The sequence below is a fragment of the Sinocyclocheilus anshuiensis genome, unplaced genomic scaffold (genome assembly GCF_001515605.1).
Source record: "Sinocyclocheilus anshuiensis isolate Anshui unplaced genomic scaffold, SAMN03320099.WGS_v1.1 scaffold653, whole genome shotgun sequence".
In the NCBI taxonomy this organism is placed as follows: Eukaryota; Metazoa; Chordata; class Actinopteri; order Cypriniformes; family Cyprinidae; genus Sinocyclocheilus; species Sinocyclocheilus anshuiensis.
Window position 1 is genome coordinate 1,194,008 of NW_015540902.1, and position 23,840 is coordinate 1,217,847.

At 37.3% G+C, this 23,840-nt stretch overlaps 1 protein-coding gene across 2 annotated transcripts in view; it reads right to left on the reverse strand.

Annotated features, from left to right (window-relative positions):
* The window catches only part of LOC107689092 (speckle-type POZ protein), an 84,100-nt gene that overhangs the window by 20,333 nt on the left and 39,927 nt on the right, over window positions 1-23,840 (reverse strand). For both annotated transcript variants that reach the window (XM_016486997.1, XM_016486998.1), the window contains exons 3-5: window positions 10,834-11,070; window positions 8,864-8,985; window positions 7,260-7,411 (exon numbers count right to left, since the gene is read on the reverse strand). In XM_016486997.1, coding sequence (XP_016342483.1) covers window positions 7,260-7,411; window positions 8,864-8,985; window positions 10,834-10,911 — 352 coding nt within the window. In that variant the 5' untranslated portion in view covers window positions 10,912-11,070. The remainder of the gene's footprint in view (window positions 1-7,259; window positions 7,412-8,863; window positions 8,986-10,833; window positions 11,071-23,840) is intronic.

A 23,840-nucleotide genomic window follows, 5' to 3' on the forward strand; every position in this document is an offset into this window, starting at 1 on the left:
AAATTTTACATTCACATATTTTACAATAATGAGCATTGTGGGATAAGGGCAGTTGCGAAGTGTGCTTAACCGTCAACCGGCAAGTAAATACATTAACTAACTTACTTTGTGGCCTAGCATCACATTATTTTCGTTAAATTAAATTAAAACAAATTATAAATGTTGTCTTTTAGTTGTGTGGAAAACAGACACACCTTAGAGATTTATATAACGAGAGAACAAGAGAATATAGACCAATTTCGGTGTTTGCAAACAGTGATTATGTGATTACAGTGAAAATGACAGCTTTCAAGTAGCAGTCTATGGAAGCCATGGAATAAAAAAATAGAAAAGGTAAATTTGAGTTTATATTTCAAAATTCTGACTCTATTCTCGCAATTCCGATATTATATCTCACAATTCTGATAAGAAAATTCAACTTGTCATTCTCTCTTTTCTCAGAATGATGAGTTCATATGCCACGCATTTGGCTTTTTCTTCCACAGAATTGGCAAACTTGCTATTTTTCCACAGAATTGGCAAACTTGCTATAGTTGAGTTAAATCGAGTTCTAAAGTCCGAACTAGGAGATATAAACTTGCATTTGCAAGAAAAAAAGTTAGAATTGTGAGATAAAATAGGTAAATGTTATAGGTTTAAATAGTATTTCATGCTGTAACTGTAGGGCTAATACAATATGTCCCCTATGAACTGCATATGTGAATATTATGTAGACCTATTGTTTGAATCAAATTTATGCTTTAAAAGTAATCATAACAGGTTTCATCCATAGTCTGTCCGTTTAAATATCTGCGTTTAGCTTTAAATGGTGTCTTTGATGACAGTATTCAGTAAAAATGATTTGCATTCCAATTCTGACATCCAAAGGTGCAACAATACTTTTTTTTCTCTTATTCCATGGATTTTACCCATTTGCCTCCACTTGTTACCAGTGTTTTTCTGCCAACACAATGCGCGCGCAGCTGCAAGTGACGTAACTGTGACGTCTGCTCCAAACTGGTCGAATTTAACGAGTCATGCATAAAAAATACATCTCAAAATGGTCAAGTATTGGCCAATTTATTGGTCTAAGTTATGCCCCTGCTGAGGTAATTTTTGCAATACGTGACTGCCCGTATTGCTCATGAGTTGTGATGTCTCAAATTGGACAGACAAGAGTGTTCACAGATGGCATGGTTTGATTCAGCTGCTTTGGAGAAGATGCTGATGGACCGGTGGGTAATTAACCCTCCCAGAATCAAGAACTCCTCAGTAAATCAAGTTACTCACCTATTAAATGGGAGAAGCAGAATTTCAAAACATAATTTTTCAATCCCCACACCATACGGGCTTGAACACACCACAGGTGAAAGCTACTTTGCTGGTCATATGAAGACAAAAAAGGCAAAAAACTATGTAATTTCACATGTTTATGCATAACCCTTGTCCACAGATGCATAAACCTTTCATGAAACATAGTGGAAGATTGACAGGGGGTGGAAAGAAAGAGTGATAGAGACACTGATTGGTCTCTCGAGGAGGTCTGGGGTCAGATCAGGGCAGTGGCTAAATTTGTGCTCTCATTGGGGACGTCTAGCAACTAACCAATTGCAGTAGGGTAGGGCAAGTTCCTGTTGGCATCCAACCAGGGTCAGGCCTCTGTGGACACGAATACACAAGCAGAAAGGAGGAGGAGTGTTTTAGGACATCTGACAGAATACAGCTCCAATAAAAAGGACTGACAGATGGATTATGCATAGAGGGAGAAGAGAGAGTTAAAGCAATGAAATAGAAAGAGCAGCCAGTGGCAATACATATTCAGGCCCCGGCACTGGGCTTTGGGGCACAGTGCCTAATGTCCTGGCACACCGAGAGAAAAAGAGAAGGTTGCTCGATCGCAAATGCACTAAGCATACAAACACAGAAAGCCAGGGAGGTCGAAAGGCCAAGTTCTGTTTGCCCATACTTTAAAACACGTCTGTAAGTGAGCAAAACTAGATGAATTCCTGTGGGCATGCATCAATTGACCAGAGTTCAACAGCAAACCATTTTAATCCACAACACCGCAATTTCGAACTCCTTGAGAAAAGACATTGAGGGCGTCAAGTAGTCTCAGCCTTGGACGAAACACCCATTGACCGCCCACAGATGACCTGATGCGTACTTCGCACACACACACACAAAGCAAAAGTTGGCTGAAATAACCAGTTGGCTTGCACATACGCAATTTTCAGGTGTCAGGATACACAGGTTTTTCTGCTGGAGAAAATTTCCTCATTAGATTTGCCAATGTTTGCGAGGACCATGGCATCTAGTCTTTGAAAGATTTCCAAGAATTACACTCGAGCCACTTAGTAGCAAGCAAATTATATCTTTTAGCAGATGGTCTTTTAGTTAGATGGTCGCTTCCCGTCTATATGGGTGAATCTTGGACAGAATAAGCTGTAAAGTGGACAGATTTGACAAGAATATTCAAAAGTCTGGCTACGTGACAATAAAAAGAGAAATATAGCGAGATCTGTCACATTTTTCTGAACAACAACAACAACATCCTCGACTTACACTCTGCCATTAATAGAGAGTTCAGTAGCACAATGTCAGAACAATAATGTAAGTAAACTGACATTCTCAAAACAGCATCAACACAATCCTCCAGTGTAAACACTATCCAATAATTCCTCTAACCTTGACACTCCTGTACAAACATACAGAGATCAAAACACCTTTAACTTCCTGGTATGATAAACAGTCAGCTCTGATCGGCTTGTCTCGATTGGGTCTGTAAAAACTTCTGGTTTCTGGGCAGCTCTTGGCTGGAATAAGCTGCATCGTGGACCACACTATGTTGTTAGTCAATCGTCCGGCTACATGAGAACACTGCAAAGTATTGTTAAACTAAATATACAATATATGAGAGCAACAAAAACAAACAGAGTTTAATAGCAGGTTATGAAATTAACACCTGCCACCAGCTGAATGCTGATACTTTTAGCACAGATGTGGCGGGGGACTTGTACGGGGTGGGGATCACCTTTTGTTTGTAATGGCTCTTGGTGCCTCTGCCCCAGTCTTTGAGTAGTTATACTGATTGGATTAGGACTGTCAGACTGATTGGATTAGCACCTATGCATTTGAATGACACTGTTATGCTGATGAGATCAAGGCTAGGAAAATGCCGGTGTCGGGCTGATTGCCTGTACTTCATTTGCATGCTATGGGTTAGATTGTCTCCACCTCTACTGAATGTATCCCGCCCCTTTAAAATTTATATAAACTCTACTGTGCTGAGCTATAGTCAGACTTGGATGACTGCAGCGACGCTCGAGTCCTCAATAAAGAGTGACTTCTGTATGAAACATATCCCAACGTCTCCTGGTCTCTGCTTCGACGAGGAAAAAGTTTCCAACAACGGCATCTCGAATTGACTTTTGACAGGAAATGTTGTTGCTTAGAAGCAACGACACGAACTTGAATATTACATAAAACAGACAAAAGCTATCAATGTGCATGTTGGACCTACGCATATCACGGTTAGCTTCTGCAATCTGCACATTGTTGAAAAAGGGTATTTCTTTTTTTGAGTGTTTTCAAAAAGTAGTCAAATAGAATATGAATTCAAAACAACTAAAGTGAACAAAAAAAAAATTCCACTTTCAAAGCCATGGACAATGTGAATACAAAGAGTACAGACTTCTTTTTAGGTTCACATACATTAAATAGGTTTTTGTGCATTTATTTCACATGCATTTGAATTAGATATACTAGATATTCACCCACAAATGTGGTTGACCAGCCAAAAAATCATTTAAATCCTCATCCTTCTGTGGCTTTACAGTGAAACTGTCAGCATTATAAATGTTGATCTATGGGAGTATTAACAGCTACGGGCCACACGGGGCTCAGAGCAACAGCAGTAAAGCTCTGTTGTGTAAATGTTCATCAAACGGTCAATAGCCAATAAAGCACATTCAGAATCAATATCTGCCAGCACGCAGTCTCATCTGTATAACTACACACAGCACGCAGTGAAAGGACCGTCAACTGAGTAGTTTATACACTACTCAACCATCCAGTGCTCTCCTGAAACTGGTTTCATATGTCCATCAGACCTGATCACTGATCCTCAGAGAGGACCAGGTTCCTCAGCACCTCTATTTGTTCGTCGTCATGCCCATGACTGACTCCATAAACACAAGTCATGCTGCAGAGTCCCAGTGCCTTCACACAGCCCTCTTAATTAAAGCACTTTACTTTGTTTTTATTTCTCTTTCTCCACCTCTGCTTTTCCCCCTCCTCTCTCGTTCATCTCGCTCTCCCCCAAGAGGAGGGCAGGATTAAATTGGATTCTAAATGATCCAGAACCGACAGAGCAATTTCTGCTGCCATTTTTTCATCCTCCGTCCCACTTTAAAAACTCTCCCCATCACTGTACGGTGTCTGTCGGCGCTCCCACGTCCCCTGGGACGCCCCAAGCACGTCACCCCCCTCCCCAATTCCAGAGGGGCGCTAAATGGAGAGAACGCTGAGTAGAGGAAAGAGATGGAGGAGAGAGGGGGAGTGCGGGGCAAAACACAAGGAGCGCCTTTTCGCCCATTAAGGTGCAGAAAATGAGAAAATTGGAAAATGAGAGACGGGGTTGTTCAACCTCTCATCTCATCTCGCTGCCACAACCTGGCACCCTTTTCTCTTTCTTTCGCTCCCGTTCCTCTGCCCATATGTGAGATTCTTCAAAAAGATGAGAGTGTGACTGCTGCTCGCACCTCAGTTTAATCTCTCCAGGCCACGCGGAGCTCGCCGCCTTTTGTGTAACATCTAATGCAGGCTTGTATAAAACCGTCAGCATTGGCGCAAGGACGATTCATTTAGAGAATTAGTTCACTGTATATCAAAATAAAAGCAAGCATTTAGTGTCTTGTCCTATATACACATGGGCAGAGATGTGGTGAGGAGAACTTTAAAGGACCCAGAAATTAAAGTTCTGTCATCATTTACTTTATTTACAAATCTTTATTTTATCCAGCACAATAGTTGAATATCCTTGACATCCTTTCAAATATAACAGATGTGGATGAAGACTAGATCCATCATGGTCTAGAACAGGGGTAGGCAAGTTCGGTCCTAGAGAGCCGCAGTCCTGCAGAGTTCAGCTCCAACCCTGAAAACAAAACTCACCTGCCTATAGCCTTAGTAATCCTGAAGACATTGATTAGCTTGTTCAGGTGTGTCTGATTAGGGTTGGAGCTGAACTCTGCAGGACTGCAGCTCTCTAGGACCGAACTTGCCTACCCCTGGTCTAGAATAACAAAAAAAGCAGCATTTAAGTATCAAAATGTGGTGTGATATATTTCATGTCCTCTGCAGCCAGCCATTCGATAGCTTTGTGTAAGGAACATACTAAAATGTCATTAAAACCTTGACATTTGCCCCAGCTGTCCTTGGCAATTGATTCAGTTCACAAAAAAAAGGTAATTAAAAAAAAAAGATTTGTTCATGAATCAGACTGATCCAGTTCACGAGTTTAACTCACTCAACGATCAGTCGCAGCATTTAACAGATAAATGGAGGGGAAGATTATCAGTGAACTGCCTAAATTTCAGTCTGTTCGTCACACAAATCTATCATATGACTTCAAAACACCTGGAATATAGTGCACGTCATATAGAGTCACTTTATCATACACTTTTGTTGCCTTTGCATCCTTTTTGAAGTTTGAAAACTACACTCCTCATTCATTGTAGATGCATTAAAAACAGCAATCTGTACATTATATGTTCCATAAAAGAAATAAACTCTTTGGGTTTGACATGAGGGCGAGTAAACGATGGCAGAATTTTCAATTTTGAGTGAACTAATTAACTTTTGGACAGAGCAAAAACTGGGTAAAGTAGAATGTTTAGTTGAAGACTAAAGCTCCTAACAAAACACACACATTTTTGTTTCACCATTTCTTCTCTATATACCAATAAACTCCATAACCTTGCGAGCTACAAAGTTCACTGACCTAACACACACATACCCACATTCATATCATAAGCACATTGATTTTTTTCAATGTGTTATGTTTACATTTATAAATGCGCATTCACCAGGTTTTAACATCCACACCAGGATGTCAGAAATATTTTTCCTATGAGAATAACAAAACCACCTTACAGGAACACACACACACCCAGCTATGAATAATACTTGGTTTAAAAAAAAAAACAGAAAAGCGAAATCAGGCATAAAGTTGTTCCATCTGAGCGACTGTAATTCAGAGGCACTGAAGGCCAAACCCCCTGAAACCCACTTACACCCATCAAACAGGACAGCCTGGAGGCCATCACCCCAAAAAAATCTCAATTAAAACACTGCCGCCTGCCTCAAATTTAATAATACAAGGGGAAAAGTTCACATTGAATGTTATTACTTTCACAGAAAATACCGCACCATTCACACTTTCAGAGGCATGCCAGTCTGTGATTAACTTCGTTTCGAAGGTATCCGTGTTTGTAGGATCTACAGGTCCCTAAAGGGATCAAGCGATACTGAGCTAGTCTGCAAAAACACTCTCTGATTAAATAAATGTTTCATAAAACACTGATTGTGATGAGTATGCGGGAATGAAATTTGCTTCTGCTTATGCAGAGTTTTTTTTAAGGAGATCAAATTATATACTAGATTAGAGGTGGACAAAAATCTCTGTATGAGCAATTTTATATCACTAAAATGATATAGTTATTTTGGCTGAAAACCAATTTAAATGGTTTATATATGTGACCCTGGACCACAAAACCAGTCTTAAGTCGCTGGGGTAGATTTGTAGCAATAAGCAACAATACATTGTATGGGTCAAAAAATTTTTTTTTTAATTATTTTTCTTTTATGCCAAAAATCATTAGGATGTTAAGTAAAGATCATGGTCCATGAAGATATTTAGTAAATTTAATTGTTTTTTTTGTTTTTTTTGCACCCTCAGATTCCAGATTTTCAAATAGTTGTATCTCGGCCAAATATTGTCCTATCCTAACAAACCATACATCAGTGGAAAGCTTATTTATTCAGCAAATTTATCTTTATGACTGGTTTTCTGGTCCAGGGTCTCATATAAGAAATAATAAAATAGCTGAAATGAAATTAGCTACCTTTAAACTGCCAATTCTTTTTATCTGAAACTGGATGGACACAAGACAAAAGACAGCTTATATAAGGAAGCTAATACCATGGTATAAACTATCGTACTGCTTCCTTCACCGAATAAAAAAAAAAATTAATTCTTAAGAATTTGATCAAAATCTCACCCATAGCTTTGGTTTCCTCGCCTTTGGCGTTAAGGATGGAGAACTTGAACTTCGCCCGAACCTCACTCTTAGGACAGCTTACCAGGAGCAGATAGAGCGACAGATAATCTTTACTCTCTTCATCCAGACCTTTTGGATTCACTCGCAAACACCTGCTCAAAAACAAAGAATATTACATCAGCAGTTACACTTTGTCTTAAGCCCTATTCGCTCGGGATTAGTATTATCTGGGGACCTTGTGTGAGTTTGAAATTACCCCCCCACATCTGAATTTCGTGTGGTGCATTCGCACAGGATAAACAAAGCCTGTGATTTTACTCAAATTTACTGACTTATCTCCCGGATACCCAGATGTCAAGGCTTTGAGAGTCCCGTTCTATGGTCCAGATGGATTTAAAAAAAATAAACTAATATGGTTTTGTGCGCTGTGTCATTTACATTTCACCAGGTTAAAATTTGCAGTTTAGCGATCTCCACTTCAATAATCTATTCTCAGAAAAGTGTGATTCATCAACTGTTAATTTATGAGAGGTGGAGAGAGAGAGAGAGAGAGAGAGCGAGAGAGAGAGAGAGAGAGGCTGTGTATGTATGAATTACCACCGTTTTGCCGCGTTTTTCTATTAACAGTAAAGCTGTGGCTTTAATTCCTTTAGAAACAATGATGCTACCAGCTCCTTGTTGAGAAAGATAATGTAGCTCTTGAGCGATTAAGCTATTTAGTTGATAAAACTGCGAGGCAGCACTAAAAAGTTTGTTCCTGAATGTCTGAATTCGGCCGCAACGTGATCTGTGTGTGTGACTGCACCAAACTGCTTCTGTTTCACATAAATGCTGGCACAGACGTGCATGTTCGGCTAGAGTTATTTATGGGCTTAAAAACAAGATGCAAACAATCAGAATATTGTACGTGGTGGGGAGTGCAAAATGTAAACATGAAACATATGCAATTACCTATATTGTACTGTGGTACATTTATGGAGGCCCTTTATAATGCAGAGGTCAACTGCCTGCTCTGCCAATAGTTAGAAATGGCACTATAGTAAGCAGTGTTTAATAAACAGCTGTTTTTCTAAATTCTGCTGAGGTGAAATTCAGTGCAGTCATGTATCGTGTGATATGTATCGTATCGTGGCCTCTGTATCGTGATACGTATCGTATCGTGACTTTGCTGGTGATACACAGCCCTAATGATGACAGCAACCAAAATATTATCAAACACTCCAACGCAGCTCCATTCTTCGCGGAAGATGGATAAAAAGGCACACAGGAAACAAAAACCTCGAAAAATTATATACGACCCGCCAAATGCTGGCCGAATCACAGAGATGTCGATTTGCACGGGACTAATATTAGCACAGGACCTCGGTGTTCGGCAAAATATGGTAGGTCATTTGCGGGGGAATTTTTTACTTTACAAATTACAGACATGGCCGATTTGCCCGGGATTAAGATCACAGACAACCTCCGCAATTATTACAAATAACTGGAGGTCACCAGGTAATACTAATCCCGTGCGAATACGGCTTTAGTCTAAAAGTTTATCTGAAAAAAAAACAACAACTTAAAATATTATGCAAATCCATGTGTGCTCCTCCCTGTCTTACCATTTAAGCTTGTCATTGGCCCCCGAGGAGAAGGTGGAGCTTTTGATGACCTCGCCCATCTCCTCCCGGCAGAAGCTGAAGTTGTTGATAGTCCACATATAGGAGAACTTAACCACTTTGATCTGGACAAACACAAACACACAAGAAGATAACAGACAAGACACTTCATTCTTCCATTTATCCATCTACTTTTTTTCCCCTTTCCTACATTAGATCCACAAGTGTTGGCCAAGACATCAAAAAGCGACACATCAAAACCGCCTTTTATCTTAATGCGCTCTGACAACAAACAGGATGGGGAGAACAAGGAATAAAAAGACCTCAAACAAAAACACTGGGGGAGAATGATGGCAAGATAAATGAAAGCATTAATGGAACATGTTTCACTAGTCGTGGGGATTCTGAACACGTGGAGGGTCCTGTGAAGTCACACACACTCAAAACACAGAGAAGATAATGGCCATTGCATATATTTAGACAAACAGACACATACTCAGATCATTCAGGTGCATACAAAGATGCTTTCTCAAACAAATATAAGGTTTAGTAATGCTTATATTATTTATATGTATATCAAATATTGGTAAGACTTGTGTTTTGAATAAATGCTGCTCTTTTGAATTTTCTTTCTATTCAAAGAATCTTAAAACAAAAAATGTATTACGGTTTCTACAATATTAAGCAGCACAAGTGTTTTCAACGTAAGAAATCTTTCTTGAGCACCAAATCAGCATATTAGAATAATTTCTGAGGGATCACTTTGTCATCACAAGAATAAATTACATTTTAAAATATATTTAAATAGAAAACAGTAATTAAAACAGAAAACAGTTATTCTGTTTTTACTTTATTTTTGATTAAATAAATGCAGCCTTGGTGAGCATAAAAACGTATTTCAAAAATATAAAAAAATAATTGTAGAAAACTTGAGTGACTTTTAATGGTGTGTTTTGGTCCTTTATGAAGCTTCACTGCCCCAGTAATAGTGCTGTGTTCAAAATATCGATACGACGATGTATCGTCACAGAGATTTGACGATACGAGTATCGATACAGCTGGCCCTGTATCGATATTGTGGCACGTGTGCAGCAGTGGACCACGCTTAATTTGTTTAAAATTTTACAACGTTTAAAATTGAGTAGAAAAGTGCAAGGTTTCTAAAAAAGAATGAATAGAGCATATATAGGCTACAACAAGGTTTAATCTGGCCGCAGAGGAACACAACTGGGTTGCCTGATATAAAGAGAAGTAAACCCCAAAACAGAGCTTTACACTTGCGCAATACGGAAATATCTGCTAAGTGTGCTACTTATCTTTGTCAACCTGGCAACCCTGTGCACACGCGCTCTCTCTCTCCACTGAATGTATCGCATCGTGGACTCTGTATCGTGATACGTATCGTACCGTGACTTTGCTGGTGATACACAGCCCTACCCAGTAACTATTTTTTTTTTTATTATTTTATTTTTTTTTAGAATGAAAAAGAGCAACATTAACATTCTTATAAACTACCCCTTTTGTGTTACACAAAATGAAGTCATAGGGATTTTAAACAACACATGGGTTGATTACCACAAGGTAATTTTTACCTTTAAAATGTTATTTCAAAACTACTTCTAATTCTATTCAGCAGATAAAAAAGGATGCCAATCCCACATGGTCCTGTTGATTGGCCATTTTTAGCATCAAACGAGACTTAATATGTGTCTGGGACACCAGTGGTGCTCAGATCTGTATCTGTAAGATCTAGCTTCCTGCACAATTTAGTTCCAGTCTTGGTCTAACACACCTGCCAGTAATTTTCAAGTAAACCCATGAAGTTTGATTGGCTGGTTCAGGTGTGTTTGATTAGACATGAAACGAACTCTGAAGGTAGACCATCAGAATTGAGCAACCCTGTCACAGAGTATACAGATTCACCGACTGACCCAGAAGCCCCCCCCCCACCACACACACACACATACACTCACCTGTGTGTAACACCAGCTTTCGGCCACAGGGCCGCTGGTCATTTCTGCAGGAGGGGGCGGACTCGGTACCCTGGACATCGCCAGTTTTGAACGTTGAGGGTGGGGTAGGTGGAGGGTGGATTTCACAGCCGCCGCCAGGATCCGGGCACACACTCGTGTTCAGCGTAACCCAGAGGGAATGCAGGCATAACCTTGACGTGTTTTTCAGTGAGTCGTCCAGTTCATTAGCTTTACAATCTGTAGCAGAGAAAACAAAGCAAAAACAGATTGAGAATTTATTTCAAACCGCTTTAAAACTTAATTCTTCGAAAATAATTTAAATAAAATTAATTAAAACAACATTATTGGTAGTAGTATAAGATTGTCTTTAGCAGTTAATGTACAACAATTAATAATTCAATATATAAATAAAATCATTATTTTATTAATAAAACGGTATATTTCTACTAGAGGTCAACCGATATTGGATTTTACCGATACCGATAGCTAAGTTGGACCACACTGGCCCATAGCGATTAATTAACCGATAGTTTTTCAAATGGATACTGAACAGAAAATAAAATCTAGTCAACAAATTAATCACTTAGTAATGATATGAAAACATTCACTAGAGTATACTGTGTACACACACCGTTTAATTGTCGATGTTTTAAATCCGCCTCTGAAGTGCTCTGTGCAGCCGGCAGTATCACGCATCTAAACAAACTGCACGTGCTGTCAGATTTCCGCCTCTAGGCCGCTCTCGTGCTGTATAACAAAGACTATAGGGACTTTTATGTATAAAGAGGACCTTCTCAGCCGCTCCAGCAATGGACACAACCAGGAAAAACTATCGGCATGGATTTTTGCTGATAACCCATAGTTTCACCAATCAACTATCGGGGCCGATTAATCGGCAAAACCGATACATCGGTCGACCTCTAATTTCTACATTATTTAAAATAAATAAATACAATTTAATGTTTTAAAGTCATGGTGAGTGAAGTGACCAGATAACGGATTCACTATTAACAATTTGATATAAAAACAATTTAAATAAAACCAATACAACACTGTATTTTAGATGTAGTGGTAGTATTAAATTGTATGTAGTAGTTCATGGATATAAATGAATTCAATATTTCTTAATAAAAATGATATATTTACATTATTATTAACAAATTTATAAATAGTGTTTTAAAGTCATACTGAGTGAAGAGATCAGATAGCTGATTCACTATTAACATCCACCTTCAGTAATTGCAAACAATTCCATACTGTTCTACATACAAACCAAAAAAAGCCGGAGATGATTTTGTACAATGGCAAAAAAGGTTTACAGTTTTTGTTGAACATATGTACAAACCACAAAAATATGCAGAATCAAACAAACCACCACATCTTGTGTACTGTTTGATCTCTGTTTTGTTGATATCTAGTTCAGCACGTCTACATTTGCCACTGGTATCAGACTAAAAGCCAGACCTCTGAAGACTCAGAAGCACCATCAGCAACTACAGCGAGTTTAAATCCGTCAAAGCTACATGTTTATAATGCTAGAGGAAAAAAACATTTCTTCTTTTCCTCTTGTGTGAAACAGCCCTCCCTCTCTTTTCCAGGAGAAAAGCACATTCATCATTCTATTGGCTCTCTTGTTCATTTCCCCTCAAACCTCTGAACCTTAAACCTTTTCAATCTTTTTTCTTCAGACCAAAAATAAATAAATAAAACAGAACCTCAGGACTAATCCTTATTTTTCCTCTCGCCGCTGCTAATTAAGGCACTTTAATCGTTAGCTGGATACACCCTAGCCATTAATGAACTGACCAGAAACACCAAACTAACCACTTATCTAACAGTACAGTAAGTCATTAATAGGGCTAATTAATGGATGTAAAAACAGTCCAAGGGAAGCTTGTGACTGATACCCAATTAAAGCAGAAAAGCAAATTTCTCGCTCCATGAATGACATTTATAAATGTTTAAAGAACACATGGTCAAAGGCCCTCTCGGGCATGAGCTGGGTAGAAACGTCTTTATTAAAATACGTCACTTATAGGTAACTTTTTTAATTTACTTCACAGAACAGCAAGATTTTCTGCAGTCAGATCACAAAGTTATGAAGAGTTGAACATTTCCCAGACACGGTGACTGGAGGACCTTTGATTTTGGCTAAACTTTAAAGAAAAAAAATACAAGTATTATCCTCTCTTTTCTCAATCTGAAGTGACCTCATCACCCTTTCATCTCCCATTCCTCTCTCCATTTTTTACCGTATTCTGCTCCTCTTTCCACTTTCCCACTCAACCTGCACGTCCCTTCGTCTGTGAGCGAGAGAGACGGAGACGTTCCTTTCCCCTAATTAGCATCTGATTGAAAGGATAGACCACGGCCTGGCGGAACCTTCTGTAAATTGTGCGACGATTTGAAACCGAGAATGAGAGAGGGAGAGTACATGGTGGAGAAAAAAATGTGCAAAACAAAAGTGTATTGTGGGGAGGAGAGAAGAAAAGAAAATATTCGGAGAGTGAAAAGGTCAATTCAAAACTTTTCAGAAGTACAGAGCAACTCATCCATTTCCCACCTTCACACTAAAGCTGGGTGATAGTTAAAATATAACCCAATATTTTTCAGCTATTTAACAAAACAAAAAATAAACCTCTATTTATATTTTTGCTTATAGTTTGCTTAAAAAAATGATTTGTCCAATTAGAGGAGTCGTCGTTTTGACTGAACAGTCATTTCAGCCAAGTAGATGTGAAAAAATGTTTAAGTAAAATGCATTTAGTCTTGAACACAAGAAAGGATATTTAACAATTTTTATGCAGCAAAATAATAATACATGGTAATAAAAAGTATTTTTTTCTGCTACAAATTTCCATTTTTTAATATCATTCAAAATTTGACAAATTAGTATTTTTGGGTGTGGCAAATGTAAGGTAAATCAGAGTTTTACATCAATTAGTAACGCACCCTTTTTTCCCCATGATTTTTTAACAAAAAACTAAATTAGTTTTATTCAGCCAAAAAAATAATTTTTATTAATTAAATTTGGGTAACTGGGTAAGTGAAGTGTTTATGCAGTCCAGTGTGTCCTATATTATGTCTGTTATAACTTATCCACATTGTGTGTACAAAATAGGCACTGGCGGGCTTTTTTTTTTCCTGTTTTGGAAAGCATTTCAGTGCATCATTGGAATCAGTTGATTCCAATTAATTTTATTTACAGAACTTAAACTTATCAAGTCACCACATTTTCTATTCCATTTAAATGTCTTTGTCTTTTGCTTTTATACTCACAAGTTGTGTATCCTTTAGGAAACTTAAAAGATCTTTAAAAATAATTGTGATATTCACAAAGTTGCTAACTTTTAAACAGAATAATTACCATAAAAACAAATAATATTTGATATACTGCCCAGCCCTACTACACACACCAAAATTAATGCTCAGAGACGATATTCATTATGATATTCATTACTTTGCAACTCAGTATTATCAGTTAAGCCAATCTCTCTTTTTTTTTCTCCCTCCTTCCTTTGTGCTATTTGTTTCTAATGAAAAACACTTGTGGCATTTTCACTCGGTAAAACAATAAAATATTAATCATTCAAGTCGGGGAACAAGTTGGTGTCTATTTGCAATTCAAATTACCACCGACTTCCTGGCAATTAATTTCCACGCGCGTGTCTCCCACCATGTGTCTCCAGTTATCTGTTTTCTGAACTTCATTTGCAGTGGTCTTTGTATCCTCATTTATCGGCACTGTCAATGCAAACTCACCTTATGGCAACATAATATCACTCACGAAACTCGCTAACAACCTTTCAGCACTGAAAACACACACAAACAAACAACAGGTTACACACTGTGCCAGCCGCAAGTTTAAGAGGCAGACCCTCACAGATTCGGCGTACACACAACTCTACAGGAAATCTCACATACTTCCACAAAAATACAATCATTAGCAAAGTTCTAGTTTGTATTCGTAAAGTTTTGGTAATATGTTTTCAGTTACCAATTAAAAGTGTAGCACTTTTGGTGTATTTAAGACATTTAAATGCATTCCACAGTATTCCACAAATTTACCCCTAAATCAGCGCAGAAAATCCTGAGATTCCGTCTGGGCCTAGTAACAGACGATAATCCACAGGACACAAACAGAATGCACACGCACTTTAGCTGTCAGAGAGGTATGAGAGGGGGAATCTGAGCTTGCAGGCACACACCAGATCAAAGAAACAGCATGTTTCACATGTGATCCTGTTCATTAGTTTGCAAACTACTCAATATATGACTTCATAACTGGAACCACGCACGCATCATCTAGGGATTTAAGAGACTGCTGATGTTTAAACATTAATTGCACAGCAATGAATCCATATTTGGCCAATACACTAACAGGGCTTGATGATACTTTTTTCCCCAAGAAGCACTAGTGCTCCTACTTTAAAAATTTAGGAGTGCACAAAGAACTTGGGTGCAATGAAAATGTACCAAATCATTTGTTTTTTTTCTTAATAAAGGGATATGAGGAAACATTTACAAGCAAAATGATTTAATTTATTTGAATACAAAACTTACACTAGCTTTTTAAATATTTCTGCTTCAAACTATATGCTTTTAACAATTATGGATTTATTTATATTTTTCTATTTAAATGCCAGATATAGTTTGTGTAATTGAAATACCAATAGTAAAAAATATAATCTGCATGATGCAGGGCTCGACAATAAGGACTGCCTGATGGCCCGGGGCCAGCGTGAAAGATGCTCGGGACAGTTGACGGATTTGTCACTGGCCCAATCGGGCCACTGCCGCGTCGTCACAAAAAGTTTATCATTTGCAGGGCTCCAGACTGCGACTAAAATGCGAAAAAATGTGCAAATGAATAAAAAAATATTAATTTGCGAGTGAAGTTTTTGCTGAGGTCGCCAGTGGCGACTATATATATTTACATGTTATGACTTAAAAATGTGCATGTAATGCCTTTTTTCCTGATTGTTTTGTGATCGCATCATTTGCTATGTTCACGTATTAAACTGAGACGATGCACAATCAAAGTTTTAGTGGAAAAAAGAGTTTCAAACAGTCCTCATCTCTGCAGCGCTGACACACACCTGCTAAACACAGCTCAGTTGTGCAGCGCGAGAGAGATCGAAATGACAGAGAAGTGCAAGTAAATGTGTGGAAAAGCAGAGTCTATTTCGTGCACAACTTGAACAAACTACAACAGGTAAAGCTGTCAGCTGTGTGGACATTGGCAATACCGTTAACAAATCTCATTTATAATCATTACTAATATGGCTTCTTCTTATCAAGATCTTAGTCTATATGCTGTTCGGTTAATGCGTGAACTTCATATTATTTGAAGCACACTTGCCATCCATTAATCGCAAAATGCTTTGCTACTTTTTAATAAACAAAGTATCAGCTTTAAAATTATGCCAAATTCAAACAATAAATACAGTTTTGGCGCTCTTTAATGCAGCAGGCGAGATCGCTTTAGCGCCTCAGTTCAAGCGGCAAGTGAACCCATTATATCTTTCTCTTTACAACTGTAGTACATAATGAACATGAATTAACATCACAACGTAGCCTATTTTATAAGCACGCCTACAGTACAACTTACTGAAATGTCTCATGTAAAATCTCAGACTGCGAAAAACGTGTAAAGCTTGTAAACATTGCAACGTAATATACATTTACCTCAGAATAACCATTTGGTGTCCATAAGCTCATCAGTCAGCTAGAAAAATAACTATAAAGAAGAGCATTTTGCTATATTTATGCGCTATTGGATGTTAATATTTTACTTAACCTGTTCTACATGATTCAACTTCTCCTATACAAAATTGCATTTTATTAATGCAGAAAAACAGACTGAATGTGTGAAAGACATATGACAACACTTATAGGATGCACTGAGGAGGAGCCCAAACTAAACTCAGTGGTCAAGTGATGCTTATGGTCCATGACATTGGTACAGATTCTGTGTCATGAACACTTCTTTGTGACTATATATTTCAAGTTGAAAAAGATGTTTAATTCCCACTTTAAGTGAACCTTAGTTCCCAGGTCATCTACAAGATCGATTAAAATGCTGATAATTTCAAGAAAAGATGCAACAATCACATGAAATTATGATTGAAATGTTAAAAAAATAATAATAAAATAAATAAAACACGTTTATTCTGTGTAGGGCTGGGCAAAAAAATAGATTTTTCGATATATCGTTTTTTAAAATGTGGTCGATTCAATATCGATTCTCGAAGGCCACGAATCGATTTTTTTCAATATCGGAGAAAAATATGTGGAAGTCAATGGGGACCAAAACAGTTTGGTTATCGATATTCTTCAAAATATCTTCTTTTGTGTTCAACAGAAGAAAAGAAATTCATACATGCATAAATGGAGAATTGAAATCAAAAATCGAATCGAATCGAAAATCGAAATCGAATTGAGAGCTTGAAAATCGAAATCGAATCGAATTGGAACATCTGAATCGATACCCAGCCCTAATTCTGTGGCACCTAAAAAAATTATTTAACGCCTAAAATTTTTTCTTATAGGAGCCAATGGCTCCTTACTCAATTTTTTTGTTTGGAGCCCTGATTTGTATCTGTAAAGCCTTGCTAATTAAAAAATTTAAGCAACTTAAAAGCATTCCAGCAAGGCGCGAAAGACTCCATTCAGTACTCACGCGCTGTTCTGTGTACAGCGCGCGCACAAACAGATGTCTCTCTGACGCCCGAGCCCCGAGTTGAGTTTCTTTCCACGTCTTTCTTGCATTTGAACGGACAAATACATACAAAAGTATGTCAAAATACCGGTCTTGGCGAGTAACTTTGTAGCTTTAACAATGATTAATCTATATTTAATTTATACAGTGGAGTAGAGAAGCACCGATCGACCGGGCATTTTTTTATTTTTTTATTTCAGACTATCTCTGTTCCGTGCTTGCACACAAACAGCATCGCAATATTTTTTTCAAAATGTAATTTGTGTGGAAATATTACGTTAATATTATATTTAGTCTGTAAACAGCCGTTAACAGAGGCCCGCGACACTTAAGATGAATCCAAAGAGGAGAAAATACTGTAGCAGGCAGAGCAAGATCACTGCGAAATATAGGAAGACAATCCTAAATATTGAATTTTATATAGATGTGTTTCTGAGGGGAACTGACTGTTTTCAGAAAAGTTTACATAGCGTTTCCTTTGCATCTTGGCTCGGTATAATGCATTCAAAGTAGTGCTAATATGCACAGTGCTGCTTTGTTTACAACAGTAACCAAGTAAACACTGCTGTTCTATAAGCGCCACCTGCTGACAGAGAGTGAATCTGCGTCTCAATCAGCCCATCTGCTGTTTCTGTTTCATGCAGGTGTTTTATGTAGCATAATTTCACAAAGCTAAAGTCAGACCATTCTATTTTTGCTTAAAATTTTGAAATTATACAGTCTAATTTCAATCAAACATTGCACAAGCTACACGTGTGTAGAATCTTTTTTTTTTTTTTTTGATCGATTCATGATTAAAATGCAGTGGTTACCACTAATTTCAAATGGCTATGAAAAATCAAGGTGTAACACAGTGAAGAATATGGAAATGTTATTTTAGATGTGATTATTTAGTTTCTGTACCTGAACATCTACAAACATAAAATCCTAAAGCATCACTTCATTTGTATCTTTGTTCTATATATTCAGTTGTGCTATTGTTTGCCATTTGTTCATATTTACTAACTGTTCACTTGTCTTTAATAATTATTGAATTTTATATTTGTCAGGCTAGTAGTTTTTGTTGTATCGAAATTGTAAATTGTAAAATTTAATTGGTATCTAAAATATTGGTTTCATATAAGCTTATTTATTAGAATCCAAGATAACATAGATCAAAAACAATGATAAAGGCAACAATTACATTTTTTGTGGCAGGGCCAGTGAAAATGTTGGCAGGGCAAGTAATAATCTGAACCACTGGCCTGACCGGGCCAGTAGAAAAAAAATCCTTAGCGTTGAGCCCTGATGATGTATGACTTTTAATTGTAAACAAGCCTGATATCCTCTTATTTTAAAATGTCTTTACTACTTCCTATCAGATGAGCGAGACAAAATATGCACTCTTACAACCATCTCTAGAACATACTACAATAGAAACATTGTCATAATTCATCAACAGTACATCATAAGCAATCACCGGGCATAAATACAGTAATTGCAAACTGCTCTAAAACCACAAGCACATAGAACATGCAACAGCGTCATATTTTATCCTGTGAAATGTACAGCGTTTTTTTTTTTCTTCATTGAATTATAGCCAAGTGAAGTTTAGGCTAATAATCATGATTTGATTCCTGTTTTGCAGACATAAAGTTAAGACCTAATCAAATTAATTGCGATTTATGTTATACTATTTAAGATGTTTAAAACTTTTTATTACCTTATATTTGAAAAACATTGAATGTAAGACTTTAAGAACCCGCAGGGACCTACATTTTCTTTCACACATACTCCTAAATGCATTTTACACAGTTATTTTTAGTCACAATTGAGAGCGAAATTTGCACACTCTCAAGCCGCGACTGATGTGCAGCACACAATTCACAAACAAAACTATGATGATCAAAATCCATTTGAAGTCAGAGTACAATTTGTTTGGTTGGTGTGAACGCATTTTTTTTTTTTCAATGGAATTCACACCCGAGTCTGCATAAAAAGATCAGATCCCCTATCGACAACATATAATTTGCATCTTTGCATGCTCCCAGACCCACAAATTACAAAATAATGCATTTTTCATTGCTGCTTTCTCTGAATAAACAGCCTTCGGAGTTGCAGTTTACATGCTTTGCATCTTGTGATACATTTGTTGCAGACAACGGGACATTCAGAGTGTGCACGACTTTGGTGCTAAATCTAAAGGGACACAGTGATTCAATAACACAGTGAATGTGGGGATCGAGATCTGTTCAAACTCGAGTCTGACCAAGCAATAGAAACAAGTGTTACAACAGCCTTAGATACAAGTGACTTGGTTAAATCCCGATTAGTTTAAAGCAGTGTCAGACAGCATCTGAGATCAGATCGGCTGGCACATTCGAGGCGGGTGGGACCAGACGGGTGCCAGGCAAGGAGATTCAGCCCTCGAGGAATTCATTATTGCAAGCGTTACCCAGCAAAAATAATTAATGAATTAATGAGGGGAGGGGAGAGAGCGAGGGAGAAAAAACACGCAGCGTTTCTGCGCTGAAATTCTCTTTTAGTTGCGACTTGAAAGAGAAACATGAAGTACAGCCCCACCCAGCAGACTCCCTACTGGATTGAGCTTCTTGTGAGGAAATGAGAACCATCACATGACCTGTTACTTATTTAAGCTCCTCCCACAGAGAACGTGTCAAAATGCACACTATCAGAAGGGGAGTGGCTTAATATAGAAAGGGGAGGGGTTTAGCATGGGTTTGGGAAAGGGTCTACAGGGAGGATATAACTTCAGGAAGATGGGTCAAATTTCTCAAAGACTTTTTTCTTTCTGGTTTAATTTTATCCAGTCTCTTTTTTCTCTCTCCACAGACACAGAATGAAAGGGATATGTTGGAAGAGAGTAACAGATTTTTTTTTTAATTTGACCTTATTCAAACCCCTATGCAAATGCTAAAATACATTCAGGGTCAATGCTAGGTTGACATCTAAAAAACACATTTAAAATCAACATAAAATGTTGATTGCAACCCACTTTACTTCCACATGACGACATTTCAGAATCAAACAGGACATTCAACGAGGACATTCAAAACAAGTTTATGTACAGAGACACTCATTATATTTTGGTGTAATAAAAAAAATATATATTGTTTTCTCCTTTGAAATTAGGTGTATAAATAAAAATTAACAGGAACATGCATTAGGAAAATAAATTTGGTCAATTCAGATTTCATGCTGACTTTAAGATGCATCAATGGACCATTCCATGAAAACAACCTGCCAATTCAAAATTTGGCTGACAAAACATATTTTCTTAACTTTTAATTAAAAAAAAAAACTATGCTGGAAAATGAATACTAGACATGACCTTAAACCAATAATTTTGTTGATTAAGGTTTACACGTGAATAAAAGCCTAAAAATATATGTTCTTTTATAAAGTGATAGTGTCTCTTCAAAAGACTTGGATTAAACCACTCAGTTCACTGCATTACTGTTATGACCTCTACACACTTTTAAAGCGTCAACATTTTTATGTAAGGGATTTTCAATGGAGGGAAACAGTGGCAAAAGTACGGGCAACGTGAGAAGTGACAGTAAGCAGGTATGCTAAAGATTAAAATAGAAACACAGAGCACTGGAGAGAAATTTGTGTTTCGAGGTTTAACAAAAGTCTTCTGGGTTTGGAGCGATGTGAGAATGAATAAATAACCATTTTTATTTTTGGGTGAATTAACCCTTTAAGACTCTACAACATACTGGACAAACTGTACCTCAGCCTTGATGGGCAAAAAACAAACGTCTGAGCATTGCAGGTCAATAAGATTGCAGTATATAACTTGACGGCATGAACTTGAGGAGACACAGTGAAAATTTATCAGCATGACACACCATCATTTCATGCATCCAAACATTCATTTCCTCCTATCTTCTGAGGATAAATGAAGTTGGTTAATTATCAGCTTGATTAAAATGGATGAGTTGATGCCAGAAAAGAGACGCTGAAGCAGAAAACTTTGAGGGTGAGATTGTAGATCTTTCCCGCTCACATACATACAAGTAATCCTTGTCAAACAGCTAGACCCTGGGGGTCTTCATATTAACATGTGTCGAACTAGAAATGTCCACATTTGATGCACATCTAATCATTACCAAGTTCATCTAAAAATAGTGCATATAATTGCAGCTTAATTTTTCAGATAACTCAAAGTCCAGAAAAATGGCTGCAGTGGAAGAAAACCCCCTGAATTTCCCTTCTCTTTTTTCCTCTACTGAAAGAGAGAGAGTGGCAGTGTCTCTCTTGTTAAGACACAGTTAGGGAGTCGTGGTGTGTGTGCTAACAGTTTGCCATTGCACACTGCTGCAGTGTGATCAATTAGACAGCTGACTCTCTCAAGTTTACACCACAGTAAAGAAATATCTAGGCTGTAAACAAACACATGAATACATATATATAGCCTTCTCGCCCTCAACGTGGTTACCTAATTATACAAAACATGGAATACACTATAATGAATCCTGTATCTGTCTGTCTAGCATAAGATAGGCTGCCTTGCTGCTCACTGGGTTTGTAAAATATATCATCATTTAATGCAATGACCTCGATTCATGATACGTGGTTAATGTAACGGTATTATCGATTTCGGGGTATCACAATAGCAAAATTGTCTCTCTCACCATGGTCACGTGATGGTATGAACCGATTGGTGGTCTGGGCAAAAACTGTAATTTTTTCCAAATATATTTAAACTTCTTATTCTAACATAAAAGGTCTTTAAAGTTATGTTTTGGGCCATTATGCTTTCACAAAGTAACTCGTTTATTTCATGTGCTGTGTGTTTAGCACACGTTTGGGAATGCAATGGCCACCAGCTATGTTTTATTTTCACATTCGCGCAATTCCAGCATTTCACTAGATTTGCAGTGAGATGCATTTTTGTAAGCCAGTTTTCACTGAAGCTGGAGTTTTGAGTCAAAATAAAAGCTCTACTGCCATTTACGTCAAAATAAATGCTTGAAAGTACAGTATGAATTGTTGACAGCTAGCAGTTTAAATGGGTAATGTTACTGCAGTCCAAATTCAAAATCTCTCTTTCAATTGTAGAAATTACCCTGCTGAAAAAAAAAACAATAGAAACCATCACAAAAATTCTAATGGTTTCCACTACAAATACCATTACAACCATTAACTTTTAACAATGGTTTCCTGCAATGCGTTTTGTGACATATTCCATTAGGATTTAGTGGTTTTAACAAGCCACCAATTGAAGGTGACCAATTACCAGTAGAGACCAATAGGGACCATTAGAGTTTCCATTAAAACCAGTACAATTGTGGTTCTTCTATGGCATCGCTGTGAAGAACCTTTTGAAGCACCTTTATTTTTTAAGAGTGTATATAAAGCCTTTTTTTTTTTTTTTAAGTGTGCATCATCACACACACTAAAAGTGTGCATCATCTTTTAAATCAAATTCTTACATTTAATTAGTGAATTATAATAATAATACATTTAGGCTGTTACTAAACAAATTAAATCAGTATCAACAAAATTCATCTTTGCAGAAGTTGCATATGAAGTGGCATTTAGATATATTCACACATTAATGCAGCTTAGAGGGACTTGGAATGCTTTAACCTGCAGTTACAAATGCATAAATAATGTTGTGATATTTTAAACATGAAATGTTGAATACTGATATTTGAAATTATTTTTAAAATGAAAAGATACTTTAAATGTAAAATTAAAACAATTAAAACCGCCAGGTGGCAGCAAGACACTGTTAATAAGTGAGTCATTGCGATTGAACCGAATCATTTAAACGGTTGATTCATTCAGGAACGAAACATTGTCATGTTGCTCAGAAACACAAAACAGTGCTGTGGCTGTGTTTGGAATGATTTTTGTTGGCGAAATAGCGCAAAAACAACCAATATGGTGTCTAAAACGCAAGTCTCTTGATATTAACTTATTGTTTATTGAACTGTTGTATAAAATCAATATCACATTTGTAACCAATGCTGATTTAAAAAATAAAAATAAAAAAACAGCACTCCATGTGATATTGATTAACTATATGAAATGATGTAAATGTATACATTTTCTGCCACCTTATCTTGAATTATGTGATCATTCTTAAAGCATATTAATAGACTGAATCATGCAGTGAACGAACGCACTCTAAATGCGTAGTCGCTTATGCGTGCACTCTGTAGGTGTGTTTTTGGTTTATGCAATATACTCGATAACGTCATGTCTCACGAGTTCAGTATTTGCGCTAAACCTGCGCAGATTTGGCTTGCATGAACTTCCCCAAGAAATTAAT